This window comes from Rhamphochromis sp. 'chilingali' (assembly GCF_963969265.1).
Source record: "Rhamphochromis sp. 'chilingali' genome assembly, chromosome: 22".
In the NCBI taxonomy this organism is placed as follows: Eukaryota; Metazoa; Chordata; class Actinopteri; order Cichliformes; family Cichlidae; genus Rhamphochromis; species Rhamphochromis sp. 'chilingali'.
Genome location: NC_137950.1, coordinates 24,010,272 through 24,023,587, shown reverse-complemented (window position 1 = coordinate 24,023,587; position 13,316 = coordinate 24,010,272). Strand labels below are relative to the sequence as shown.

At 41.4% G+C, this 13,316-nt stretch overlaps 1 protein-coding gene across 1 annotated transcript in view; it reads left to right on the top strand.

Moving 5' to 3' along the window:
- cox10 (cytochrome c oxidase assembly factor heme A:farnesyltransferase COX10) overlaps window positions 1–12,394 on the top strand; it is a 34,826-nt gene extending 22,432 nt beyond the window's left edge. The window contains exons 5-7 of the mRNA XM_080873785.1: window positions 4,783–4,853; window positions 8,635–8,867; window positions 11,355–12,394. Of these exons, the coding sequence (XP_080729911.1) occupies window positions 4,783–4,853; window positions 8,635–8,867; window positions 11,355–11,788 (738 nt within the window). The 3' untranslated portion in view covers window positions 11,789–12,394. The remainder of the gene's footprint in view (window positions 1–4,782; window positions 4,854–8,634; window positions 8,868–11,354) is intronic.
- Window positions 12,395–13,316: the final 922 nt, after the last annotated feature.

The window sequence follows — 13,316 nt, the reverse complement described above, 5'->3', positions numbered from 1 at the left end:
ATACTGCTATATACAGAAATGGAGTAAGGGAGATGCCCTAAGGTGACGCAAATATTAAAAGTGCTGCGCTTCTCAAGCAGTTTTTTTTTTTTTTTTTTTTTTTTTTTTTTTTTTAGCATTAAAGAAAATCCTGCATCTACATTTTCTGGAAACAAATCTTTTCTCTAGCTGAACATGTGTAGCTGAATTCATATTAGGACAGTTGTCTCTTGTGGTGTGTCTCCTTTGCCACCTCGGGCTGTGGCTCAGGAAGTAGAGCAGGTTATCTACTAATCGGAAGGTTGGTGGTTTGATCTTTGGCTGATGCAGTCTGCATGCATAAAGTATCCTTGGGCAAGACACTGAACTCCAAGTATGAATGTGTGTGAATGTTGGAAAGAAAGCGCTTAGATAGAAGTGCTTGTGTGAATGGTGAATGGCATGTTGTATAAAGCACTTGGAGTGCTCAAGTAGAGTAGAAAAGTGCTATATAGAGGAATCATTTCATTTACCTTTTTTTTCCAACCACTTATAAACCACCAACAACCCATCTGTATCGAGGCTTTGCTGTCCTCACAGACATTCACAAAAGGCTCATCTTTGCAGTACTAATAAGTACTTTGGCAGTGTATAACAGGTTTTTCAGGGAAGCAGTGTAAAATTAGAGCATTACTCAAATAGTTCCAAGCCACTTTATTTGCCTCTCAGTTGCATTTTTTGTGACAGCACAGCTCATTCGCTAGAAGTGGAAACCCCTTGAAATAACCTTGATCTTCCATACCATTGTTTAGTGTTGTGACTAGTCAGGTCGCATGCCCTGTCTGCTTTTTTTCCTTTCTTTCATTTGACTTCCAAACATCACGAACGTCTGCCAGAAACATTGAATTGACTTCTGAGGAAAGCTTAATCTATGTAAATCTTTGGCTGCTTGTTTGTCAAGTGGCTGATCAGAGACAGTTCACAGTTGGTGCTGAAAGGGCTTTTAAAAGCTCTGATGCTTTTCTCTTCTTTTTTTTTAAAAGTAGACTTGGCTCGCATGCAGCGGAGCACCACCCACCCCTGTGGATGTTTGACTCTGCTATTCAACTGCAGTGCGCAAACAGGTGACAGTCTTGATAAGTGATGACTTGCGATTGTTGGGCTTACCCGTGCACCTGGGTTTTTTTCGCCAGAACAAGAGAGGGAGACGCTGTTGATGGCCAGCTGATGTTTCTGTGAGCCAAAGCCATACAGCTGCTTAGTTGTGTCTTTTCGCCCTGTGTCTGTGTTTAGGCACACTTTTGCCTCCTGAGTAAACAGAGTGTACTTACTGTAGCACTCCTCTCTTAACCATCGCTGCACTTCCTATTGTTGTTTTTGCTTTCAGATCAGAGATGTGTAAGCGGTCAGTTAACATCTAAATTTGTCCTCTGTTGTTCATTCTTCTTAATTGTTTTACAGGCCAACTTCATGAAAGGATTTTTTTTTGCACATTTTGTTAAAATATGGCCTTAAATTATGCTGCCTGAGTGTTTAAATTACAGTCATCAAACAGATACACTTCTGCACAAGAATAGGAAATGCCTCCCCCAAGCCTGTTATCAATTGAGCCCTGGTGGTTGGCGGTGGATCACGTTCTGTCTTTGATAGCTCAAAGGATCTGGCAGCTGAACACCCCCTCTCCTTTGCCTTTTTTCTCTTTGGTCTCTCCTGCTCTCCATCCTCATCGTCTGGCAGATAATTGTCCCTACAGTTAGGGGTTTTGTGTGTGCGTGTGCGTTCATAATTGAAAGCAGCACTCATGTCCATAGCTTCCGGTCCTACACCAGTCTTTTATTGTATATCCCTAAGCTGATCCATAGGGTTGGAAATGTTGTCAGTTTAGTCATTTCTTTAGCTGGAGCTAAAGATGCAGTTTGTTTGTTGCAGCTACGCAGATTATTATAAATGGCCTATTTTCCTACACTGTTCAGCATTGTCAGGAAATGAATGATGAGTGAACAGTGGCGCTCTTAAAATAAACAGAAACCATCCGTTTCAATTAGACGTCATAGTGTATCAGTGAGTGATGTGAGCAGAGCTGCATGAGGTTAAAAACAACAAAAAAATCCCCCAAAAACTCAAAGATCTGTTTATATCTTCTTCTGAGGCTTTGTCCACATGCATCACAGCTCAAAATGTACTTTATGCATTAGCATATTGCTCATACCAAAAATAAAAAGAGGCTATCAAAGTCCTTTCCAAACCTTGTCACAACAATCAACACTCTTCTTTTCACTTTTTTTTTTTTTTTTAATCTGGGGGGCATACATTTTTATTCAAAGCAGGGTATTTTTATATATCTCGCCACTAAACACATTTTTATTTTTAAATATAAACCCTACTCTGGTCTTAAAGTGGAGTTTGAAACGGTTTCTAAATGCTATAACCGTCATCCACAGTCAGTTAATTACACAATCAAGGTCTCGGTGTAATTGAAGACCTGTCAACAATTACAAATCATTACAAACTCGGGACCTACCTGTAGCAGCACACGCGCACACACACAAAACACAACTGGCCCAGTTATTTTAATGCCACCACTGTAACACATGGCGATGTTAGGCGGAAATAATGACATGGGTTGTGAAGGCCGCTAATGCGAACCAGATGAGGCAATTCGACTTAAAAGGCAGAGAGGGAGGAACACGAGCAGGACTGGACAAACTGTGAAATGACAACACGGCTCACGGAACAGGATCGGCCGCGTGACATTTACGTATCAGTCTCTGCAAATGCGCACGACAGCATGATCCAAGCAACGGGAGAGAGATAATTTACTTCACTTCATATGTACAGTACAGGTGTGTTGTTACGCCTGTGGCTGAACAAAAGACAGTCCTGTTGTGCACAGAATTTGTGCTTTTTTTTCTTTTTTTTAAACCAAGTGGGATGATGTTATTGGAAACTAAGTGGGTCCTTTTTATGTGAGCAGTGTTGCAGTGAGCTTGGCCCTGGGCCTGCCTGAGGCCAGCTTCAGTCCTGTTATGTTCTAGCCTGGCCGCAAAGTGCATTTCTCTCTCATGCGGCCCCTGACCTGACGCATTTCCTGACCCAGGAAATAGAATTAACACCTTGGCCTGGGCCTTCGGGTCCTACAGCAGCATACGCAGCTGTGCCATAGCCTAGTACAGTCCAAAACCAAGCAGACCAGTAAAGCTGAAACAAAGATGGAAAACAGAAGACAGAAGTTTTCTTTTGAGTGCATGAAGATGGATTATTATTAATTATAGGCTCAGTTTCCCAGACATGGATTAAGCATAGTCCAAGTCCCTTTTTTTGAGTTTCAGACTAGGCCTAATCCAAGTGTAAGAAACTTGTTCTTGACTGTTAAACGTTTTTATTGGACAGTTTTATTGCATTGCAATTTTAGCAGTAACTGCATCCAAATAAGGAGCTAAACTTTACCCTCAGTTCCAGTTTTGTTCTTTTATCTTGAGATGGGATGTAAAATTGTGACTAAAGAATAGCTGTATCATGTGCAAACAGGCGAAATTAAGTACTTGTATTATATTGTACTATTTGACATGTGTGTAGCATTTCGCAGCCCTCATCTGAATGGCTTAGTGTGCCTCCCAACACCAAACATAGTGCAAACTGATGTAAGGGGACCACAAAGATGTTTGATCTTTCCATCAGTGTTTTTTACTCCAAATTACAGTTGTCTATTATGAGAGATCTTCTGTATCAGAGATTGATGGTGTGGCCCACTCCCTAATGATATTAGAAAAGAAAATCTATATGATACCAAGGGTGGCACATTCCTCCAATGTTTTTTATGATATGATTTTAATGACTGCAGTAAATTTGGTAACTGGGGTTTAAGATGAGAAAAGTGGATTATCTGTTTATTAGATATTTTATGTGAAACATATATCAGGAGAGATGGACGTCGATATTCCATAGTTCACATGCTTTATCTGCTTTTTTCGTTAGTCAGATGCTTTATCAGACAAGAAACACACACGTATGTTCATTTTCTCACTTGCACACAGATACGCGCACACACAGATTAGCCAGTTCCTGCATTTAAGCACCCCATATGTTTGCGTTTTAGTCACACATTGCCAATCTCATGGGAGCACTTTGAAGCTTACTCCTCCAGAGCAGATCATAAAACGGGAGTATAAGTAGTTTTTCACATAGTTGTATCCCAGAACACTCCCACCACTACCACCTCCCACCCAACAGCTAGCTCACTGCCTCCACCTTCCACCTCCAGTCCATTTACTCTTAAAATGCAGTGTGAGCTTTCGATTCAGAGAGTTGCTATGACCGTACATAAAGCGGGTCCCATCATATCGGTTCTGTTCCTATGCTGCAGTAGAAAGGCTGACATTGGCAGTAACAGTGAAAGTCTCCCATGTTTGCTCTATGAGGCACACTATATTATGTACATTTCTGTGAAAGCTTAACCAGTATGGGGTTTAGGCTTTTTTTTTTCTCCTTTTTGCATCTGCATAATGTTTGACTTAAAAAACAAATAAAAACATGTTTGTCTGGGTCTCAGCCCAACCTTTGCATCTCAACAATATATTGAAAACTCATTTTAATTTGACAAACTGCATCTTTTGAATTGCAGTGTAGAAAGTGTGCAAGAATTTACCTTAAACATTTTGCAAAAGTTCTCATTTCATAGACTGATAAATATTCTCCGCTGCATGCCGTACAGAAGATAATGTCTCACAGGACAGCTCCTCCTTGTTTCTTCTTGTCTGGTGTCTTGTATCTGGAACTTGACTGTCACTTTCCTGCACTAACCCACTTGTTCTTCTGTCTCCACAGTACTTCGAGGTGCCCTTTGACTCCAACATGAACAGAACAAAGAACCGTCCGCTCGTCAGAGGACAGATCAGGTAATATTTTCCTTCCTGCATATTAAACACTGTATGATTGATTTGGTATAGAACTACCATCGGTACGTTTTATCCTTTTAGAAAGACTGTAAAACAAATTGCCAGAGAATGCACATGAGGAGTGAAGTGCACCAGCTTCACCACGAGTTTGGGTTGAGTTTAGTGCAGCGACACTGTGTGACAGCTGCTCAGCCACCCTGACTAACTCTTGTACATCTCACTGGGTGAAAGACAAAGTGTGTTACTGTTTTCTTGCTCACTGACCTGATCCTTACCTTGTGCCTTAGCTGGATACTTTTCCTGGGGTGAAACGTGATCTAGCAGCTTGTGATGTCAGAGCCTCTGCGCACTTGCAGGCGATATGATGATTACTGCTTAAATAAAACAGTAGCACATATTAATTTACACCTTTCAGTTCCAGCTTTCCTTTTTGAGTTATTGTGGTGTTGAACCAGAGCAATAGCTGTTATGTAGAGAGACCTTAGCTGCCAGGAAGAGAAATGCATGCCAGCACTGATGAGCCTCTGCTCTCCACCTGTCAGGTGTAATTTGAACTTGTCAGCAGGTTGGAAAGGAGGGTGATGAGGTTGAGATGAGGTGTAGGTTACCTAACCACCCTCACTGTGCTACCTCTGCTCTTTAGATATCAGATAACCTCTGTTTTGGTGCTCAGTGAACTATGTGGATTGCCACGCTCCTACAAATCTTACTCAGTGACTGGATATGCTGGTCTCTGCTTGCCCCTTTTGAAAGACTAGCACCTTTAAGCAGCAGGCAAACACATGGATTTTCACTGATGCATAAACCCAAACAGACTACAGGTCTTCTTCAACCATTATCATTGCCAGGAAATTGCCTCATTTGCCGTTCATTCTTACAGGATGAACAGCTCCCCAAGAAATAAAGCAACCTGTTGATGTGCAGCTCTCTAAATATAGACTGAATGTCCACACGATCTTTTTTTTTTTGTTTAACTAAAGATTCTGTTAGTACCATGACTGGTTCTTCACCCACACCACAGCTATCTCATCCCAGTTTAAGGAATTCTCCATTGACATGCTGTTTAAAAGTGTACTGGTGCTGCTGAGGTGGTTATTGGAAGTGCTCTCCCTCTGTCTAAACACAGCCTCTCTTCTCTGGCTTTTAGCCTTCGTTTGACAAGAGGAGGTGTACGTCTGTCTCTGAGATTCACAAAATAGCTGCATCTCTTGCTCATTGTTTCTAGCACGTCTCCCTTCTCCTCATTCACACATACAATCTCGTGTGGAGACAGAGAGCAGATTGCAGGCCGGACTGTCCTGTCAAACAAGCCATCAGGAAGCCACATTTTACACATCTCTGTGTTGCCTTTAGGAAAGCGCTTTGTATGAGTTAAATTGTGTTACCCAGCTTTGTTTGTCCTTACTGCAAAACCTGCTCCGCCTAGTGTGATGTCAGTGTTGGATGTAGTTTGTTGTGTTACATCAGGACAATACTAGTATATCATCTTTCCCACCTTTTTTTTTTCTTTTTGGAAATGTGAATGACAGTCACCCTCTCTTAGTTGTGGTCTTGTCAAATTTGAGGCTTCCAGATGTGGTGAGGCAGTAGATCATTTTGAGTATCTCTAAGGAGAGCAATTCAGATTGCAACTGTTACAACCAGAGTTGGTTACAGTGTGGAAATCAGCACATACTTAAGTCAGAGTGGGATTTCAGAGTTTCAAAGTTCAAAGTTTTAATGGATCTGAGACTACTTATTTATTTATTTATTTATTTAGGACAGTGCATGTTAATGAACATAAATGTAAAAAAAAATTACATGAATGCAAAGATACCAGATTATAGCCAAGGGCTAATTTCCATCTGTTGTCCTTAAGCATAAAAAATAGACATAATAATTCATAAAAATTCATCATTCATTCATAATAAAAACTCCATCACCAAACTTACACATACACACCATTCTGTTCCCAAATAAAACATTAAAACTATACAACTCCTACATGATCACACACTTGATTTGTCCATAACCAGTTTTTAACCTTTGCCTTAAACAAATTGAGTGTAGAGCATTCTCTAATGGGTTGAGGAAGACTGTTCCACAGATGGCCTCCCTTAACAGAGAGGACGTTCTGCCCAAATGCTGTCCGTCTGTGGGGTATAAACAAGTCTCCTCGGATTGAAGCTCGAGTGGTCCTGTCTGAGCTTTCTTTATGCCTAATGAACTGCTTTAGTGGTGGTGGAGCAAGGGAGTGTAAGACTTTATATATTAAACACACTCTTTTAAGTTTCACTAAGTTATTGAAGTTCAGTAATTTATGTTTTTTTAACACATGACAGTGGTGGTGGGAAGTCTGTTTTTTGTCAAGTATTTTTAAACTTCTTTTATAAATGTTTTCAATAGTTTTAAGTGTTGTTGGACAAGCAAGTGACCAGGACGTCAAACAATACTTACTAGCTTTTATAAAGCCATCAATGCATCTCAGTTTTACCAACAGATTTTATCAAACAACTATTTCAGTAACGTGAACTAAACTTTGAGTAATTTAATCATATTTACAGAACAGTATACAGTATTACATTTATTTAAATGCTAGTAAAATGCAAGGTAACTGAAGCGTAGTCACCCTCAGTGCTTTTTCAACTAAATATTCAGTTTTTGTGTGTAAATTTCAACAAAACGAGTAAGAAAAACAGGTTTTGAATGTTTTCTTGAGATTTTTGTGGCAGATTTCATGTCAGTGGATCAGTAGGCTGTTTTTAGTAATATGTGAGTGGTGTTGAGTCTTAGAAGGTTCCATAAATCTGTATTCAGTTTCCAGTTTTACACCAGTCCCTCAAGCCGCTTTATTTCTGGTCAGGCTTGAATAGAGAAGGTTTGCTTTCCACAGTTTACTTTGCGCTCTCTGACCGTTTGAGTGCTTCACAGATTACAGGGCTTTAAGTAGATTCATCTTGTTTCTTCAACCTTATGGGTGTTTTACATTTGGATCCATGACCTTGATTGTGGTCTAACCAAAAGGAAACCTGTTGGGCTTTCTGTATTGACATTAAGAGCCTGACGTTATGACTGCGGCTGTGTCGAGCTGTAAGCAAAGGACACTAAACCCACCTCAGGCCATGTGACGCACTCCCTTCCCTGACCCCCACTGAGCCAGCCCAGAGCCAGGCTGTCAGCTGCCCAAAGCCAGCCTGCACGGCCCCATCTCAGCCCACATAAAAAAGACATAACACCACTAATCACATTAATGCTCCAATCCCCCTGTATGGCCACACCACCAAAATAAAAGCCCCGTTTGCTTTCTGAAGAAAAAGGCCTGCGTTTGGTCAAGATTTTAATCTCCTCCCTCTTTAATTTATGAAGCATTTACTGGTGAATTTGAACCAGACGTTGCCATCGCTGCTTTCAGTTAAAGATGAGGGGTGAAGGAAGAGGAGGAGGAAGCCTTCATCCAGCTAAAAGCCTGAGCCACAGTGGTTTCCTTCAGCTAGTTTTGATCTCTGGTGCGTGCACATGCTCTTCATCTTGCGGCGCTACTTTTATCCCTGACAAACTCTTATCAGATGAGTGTCCTCCATGCCTCCCGTTTTGAGACTCAGCCATGCTCGGCTGCTGACTGCTGGCCCCCACGGGTCTGCGTGTGTCTGTACTGAACATTTGAAGCTATTATTGTCTTATCTGGTGTCTGTTAGAAAGACCTAGGAAACATTATCAGCACACTGTTCCCATGCTTTCACCTGAGCTTTGTATAGTCGATATAGCTGACTCCCTCTCTGTTTGTCTCCCTTCCTTATATCAGCCCCCTCCACGCAGTGTCCTTTGCTCTGGCCTGTGGAGTGCCAGGAGTCGCTCTGCTCACGCTGGCAGTAAACCCCTTGACAGGCTTCCTGGGCGCCCTCAACATCTTTCTCTACACCTGTTGCTACACACCGCTCAAGAGACTCAGCATCACCAACACGTGGGTGGGTGCCGTTGTGGGGGCGATACCTCCTGTGATGGGCTGGACTGCGGCCACAGGTTGTCTGGAGCCAGGTATGAATGTAGCATTGTACTGTTCTGAGCTTCTTACATATTTACCCTTCTTAAATAACACCCATATTATCATTTTTAAGGTGCTGTTATTACAACCTTTCCCATAGGTGTTCAGTTGGGGTGAAATCTGGAGACTCCAGAAGAAGCCCAGAAAATATGATTCACATAGTTGTAATATTCAAAATTACACTGTTATGTCCCCGAATGAAGGGACGCGTTGCAAGCCTGGTAGAGACCACTCCTCTCTGCAGATATTTCATCACGTATTGATTTGTCGTCCGACATGCTCTAACAGCATAAGCGAGTCTTCTGATCCCGTCACTTAGTCGAGGTCAAAGGTCGCATCTGTATTTTTGATACTAGTGTAGACATTTTAAAGTTAGTTGTAGGAAAACCTGCAGCTTGAATAGATTTATCAAACACAGATGCCAAATATCTGCTGCACACACAGCTCTTCAAATGTGATTTCGATTTACTGCAGATCTCTGCTCTATATCATTGTAAATCAAATATGTTCTGGTTTTAGACAGCTGAACAGGATGGAACAAGTCATTTGAAAACATCTCAAGTATAATGCCCCCCCCCATTATGGGACATTTGATATAACTAAATAATTAATCGAGGAATTATTAAAAGATTAATTGCAGGCTTACTGCACAATGAAACCCATACTGCGCCTCAGTATTACTGTCATAACGTCACTGTTCACTTTTCACTCGTGCCAAACTGTGATGCGATACAAACCCAGCATGTTATTCCAAACTAAAGGCGCGTGCTGTTTCGTGTCTTCAGCCAGTCTGTAGGAAAAAAGGCTGCATATACAGTACACAGACATGGCTTCCCGGACTGCCGTCTTCTAAGTTTTTTAGTCGTGACAAAATTATAGCTTCACTTACATCCATTTAAACCAGAATGCCCCAAAACAACAGATTTGAGCTTCTGAAATATAGCTTTTTGCTAGTTTTCCTTCATAATACTAATAACATTACATGAACTACATAAATCTTGATGAAAATAATTATTTGTTGCAGTAGGTAATTTGATCATGTGGCTGAGCTCTTGTGCTAACTTATTTTAGTGTGAGACCGGGCCTGATTTTAAAGCACATAAAGCTCGATTTACATAATGCCCAGGGCCCCTGTAGCATTATTAGTGCTTTTGTTCGTGTGGAGTTTAAATGCAAAGTGTCAAATGAATTCGGTATTAAATGAAGATGTTGGAAAGATGGAACCCGAGCAGGTTATTCAGCATGTTTGGTGACACATCAAGTGTTCGGTTATGACATCTTTGTGAGATGTGGTGTTATGTTGCTGCTCTGTTGTCTTAGAAATGTTCGTCTTCACATTTGTTCTACTTATTGGGGTTTTTTCTGTCTTTTTACTTTTAGTTTGAAGTAATTCATCATGAAGTAATAAATAGGCCAGAGTTATTTAAGGGGTTACGTGACCTCTCAAAGTAAAGTGCACTCATTTCCGTTCATAGTCATACCAAAGGTGTGTTGCTCTCTTTTATCACGGGACTTAACCTCATAGAGAGAATTTGTATTGTACTGTGTTTTGTGCTGAGAAAGCACAAAGACCCACAGGTCTGTTTTTTTATGTTTTTATTTTTATTTTTTTAAACACTTGTGCAGGATGTAAAATACAAGCCACTGCCGCTAAAACAAAGTCTTGTGGCGAGGGAATTAGATCAAGTATTTTCCCTTCCTGTCAGTTTGTGCACTTCTTCTTCTGGTTTGACTCACTAATTATGACAAAATGGAATAATACTTATGAGAAAAGCTGCCTCTAAGCAGAAAAAGAAACCACTTTTGTTCTCTTTTATTAACCGTTAGCTTCGTTTCTGTTTTAGACGTAGGCCTGAATGTTTGTTTTCTTGTAAATGAGAATTGTATTTATTTATTTATTTATATATTTTACGCAAAAGCCATTAAAAAATAATACAGTACTGGTTTGGACCCATTTTTGCTTTTAGGCCTTTAGACATGCTCAGCAATAATACTAAGGTAGGCCATAGCATTTAAACTATTCTCACTTAGTAGTAAAGGGGTTCAAAGTGTGCCAAGCAAATATCCCCACACCATGACACCACCGCCACCACCAGTCTAGCTGAAATAAGGGCGGATTTATGCTTTCATTCCAAATTGTGACCCAATCATCTAAATGTCACAACAGTAATTGGGACTCATCAGACCAGGCAACATTTTCCGGTCTTCTGATGTCCAGTTTTGATGAGCCCGTTTGAACTGTAGTCTCAGTTTCCGGTTCTTAGCTGACAGGAGTAGCACCCGGTGTTTTGGAAGTACATTTAGGTGTACCTAATAAAGTGCATGGAAGTACTGTCTCTTATTGCTTTTTTAAGATTAAAAATAGGTGGTTTTATTTTACACCTTGACCACAATTGAGTAATCTGAGTGTGAATTAAATAAGCACCGCATCAGTTAAACATTCATGTCTCTCTCACCCCCCCCCCCATCACTCCGTCTAGGTGCTTTGTTGCTGGGTGGTTTCCTGTACAGCTGGCAGTTTCCCCACTTCAACGCCCTCAGCTGGAACTTGAGGGAAGACTACTCCCGTGGTGGCTATCGAATGATGTCCGTCACCCACCCTGCCATGTGCAAGCGGGTGGCCCTACGGCACAGCCTCGGTCTGATCGGTCTGTCAACTTTAGCGCCCGTGCTGGATGTCACCACCTGGACCTTCCCCGTCATCTCCTTACCCATCAACCTGTACATCAGCTACCTGGCCTTCCGGTTCTACCACAAAGGAGACCGCAGCAGCGCCCGAAAGCTGTTCTTTTGCAGCCTCTGGCACCTGCCCATGCTGCTGCTGCTGGCACTCACTTGTAAAAAGTATAGCAGTAATCAGGAGGGCGCCGCTCTACCTCGGGCCTTTTTACCCCTCACATTTCCAGCCAGCTAATTTCATAGATAACCCATGACATCAAAGACAGCTGTGGGACCCTCATTTTAACCACAATACTCCTTTAGTGTCTTACTTCAGTTGGATGGGAATGTGATCGGTGCTGACTTCATATCAGGACATGAGCTGGAAGCGGTAGCTGAATTACAGAAAACACACTGAATTATTACATCAGGTTGTAATCATTTGAATGTGTGTGTACTTTATATATATATTCTGTATTTATTTATAACGGGGCCCACTAGTTGATCTCTCTTTTACATGACTGATGTTGACATACTGTAGAGTATAAATTGTACAAATGCAAAAATCAAATCATCAAACGAAATGTTTTATTTTCAGTCAGTGTGTATAAAAACAGGACGAATCAAAGTTTATCCGGCAGCTGCAGCATAGCAGTTATGTCGATTTTTGCTCGACTTTCACTTGATCCCTGATACTTGACGGTTAATAGGCCTTGTTGCGTTTTGCTTTTACACTGATGGGTCTCGATTCGTTAACACGATGCTTTAATTCCACATGGTTTGCCTGCACCAAAACAAAGGGAAGGCTTTCACCCCTGTAAGGAACAAGGGCAAATGCTCTCTGACAATAAATACGCCATGATCGTGATTCTGTCTTTTGTGTCATCATTTACTGTGTGTTAATAACTGTGCATGCAGTTGGTTTCTCTATACATATTTAAAGAACACACACGAACTGCTAGCACACCTCGTTAGGTGTTGCTGCCTGCATGATGTATGGATTTAGGTTTCAATTAAAGCCTTAGTGGGTATGCTCACTTTCAGAACAAATCGCCATCCCTCCAATGAGCTCCATTTAGCAGACCACCTCTGCACCTGTCAGTCAGCATGTGCTCCCCTTCCGCCTTTTACCCCTAGTTTTGGTATTTGGTTACATTTCCATCACCGCAGTCGGTGAAACAAGTGCCCCCTTCCTCTCGCTGCCATCCTCCTGCCATAAAAGGGGGCTGTAGGATTTAGCCGTGGCCGAGAGACCTGAAACGGCTCGACATCCTCGTAAAGCGCCTGACCGGATACAGAGTTTCATATCAGAGGGCTGAAGGAGAGCGATTGAGCCAGCTGCTACAGTTGGGGTGGGGTGAGGGAGCACACAACCTGTGTGGAGATTGAATGTCTTTACCAAACCTCACGGCTCAAAGTGATGGCCTGTTGTGGTTTACACGTGTTCATATAGAGATCGAGTGGTGAACCTCGCCTTGTACCATCAGGCAAGATAGTTGAAGTCTTATTGCTTTTTGTGTTATTATGTCCAGCCGTTGCTCCGAGTATAGAACAGTTTTTGAGTTTCTCTTCAGATTTAAGGTAAAAGGAAAAGAAAAATGTTTTGTTTAAATCATAGTAATTACCACTGAAAATCTAGGGAAAGTTCATTCTCAGGAGGAAATGTATAGAAGCTATTTAAAATTGCAGAAAATTAAAATAAACCTACTAGCTAGATTTTAAAAGAACTTTATTGGTTTCTCAGCAAAATTATATATGTGCCCGACTCTTTTTTTTTTTCATTC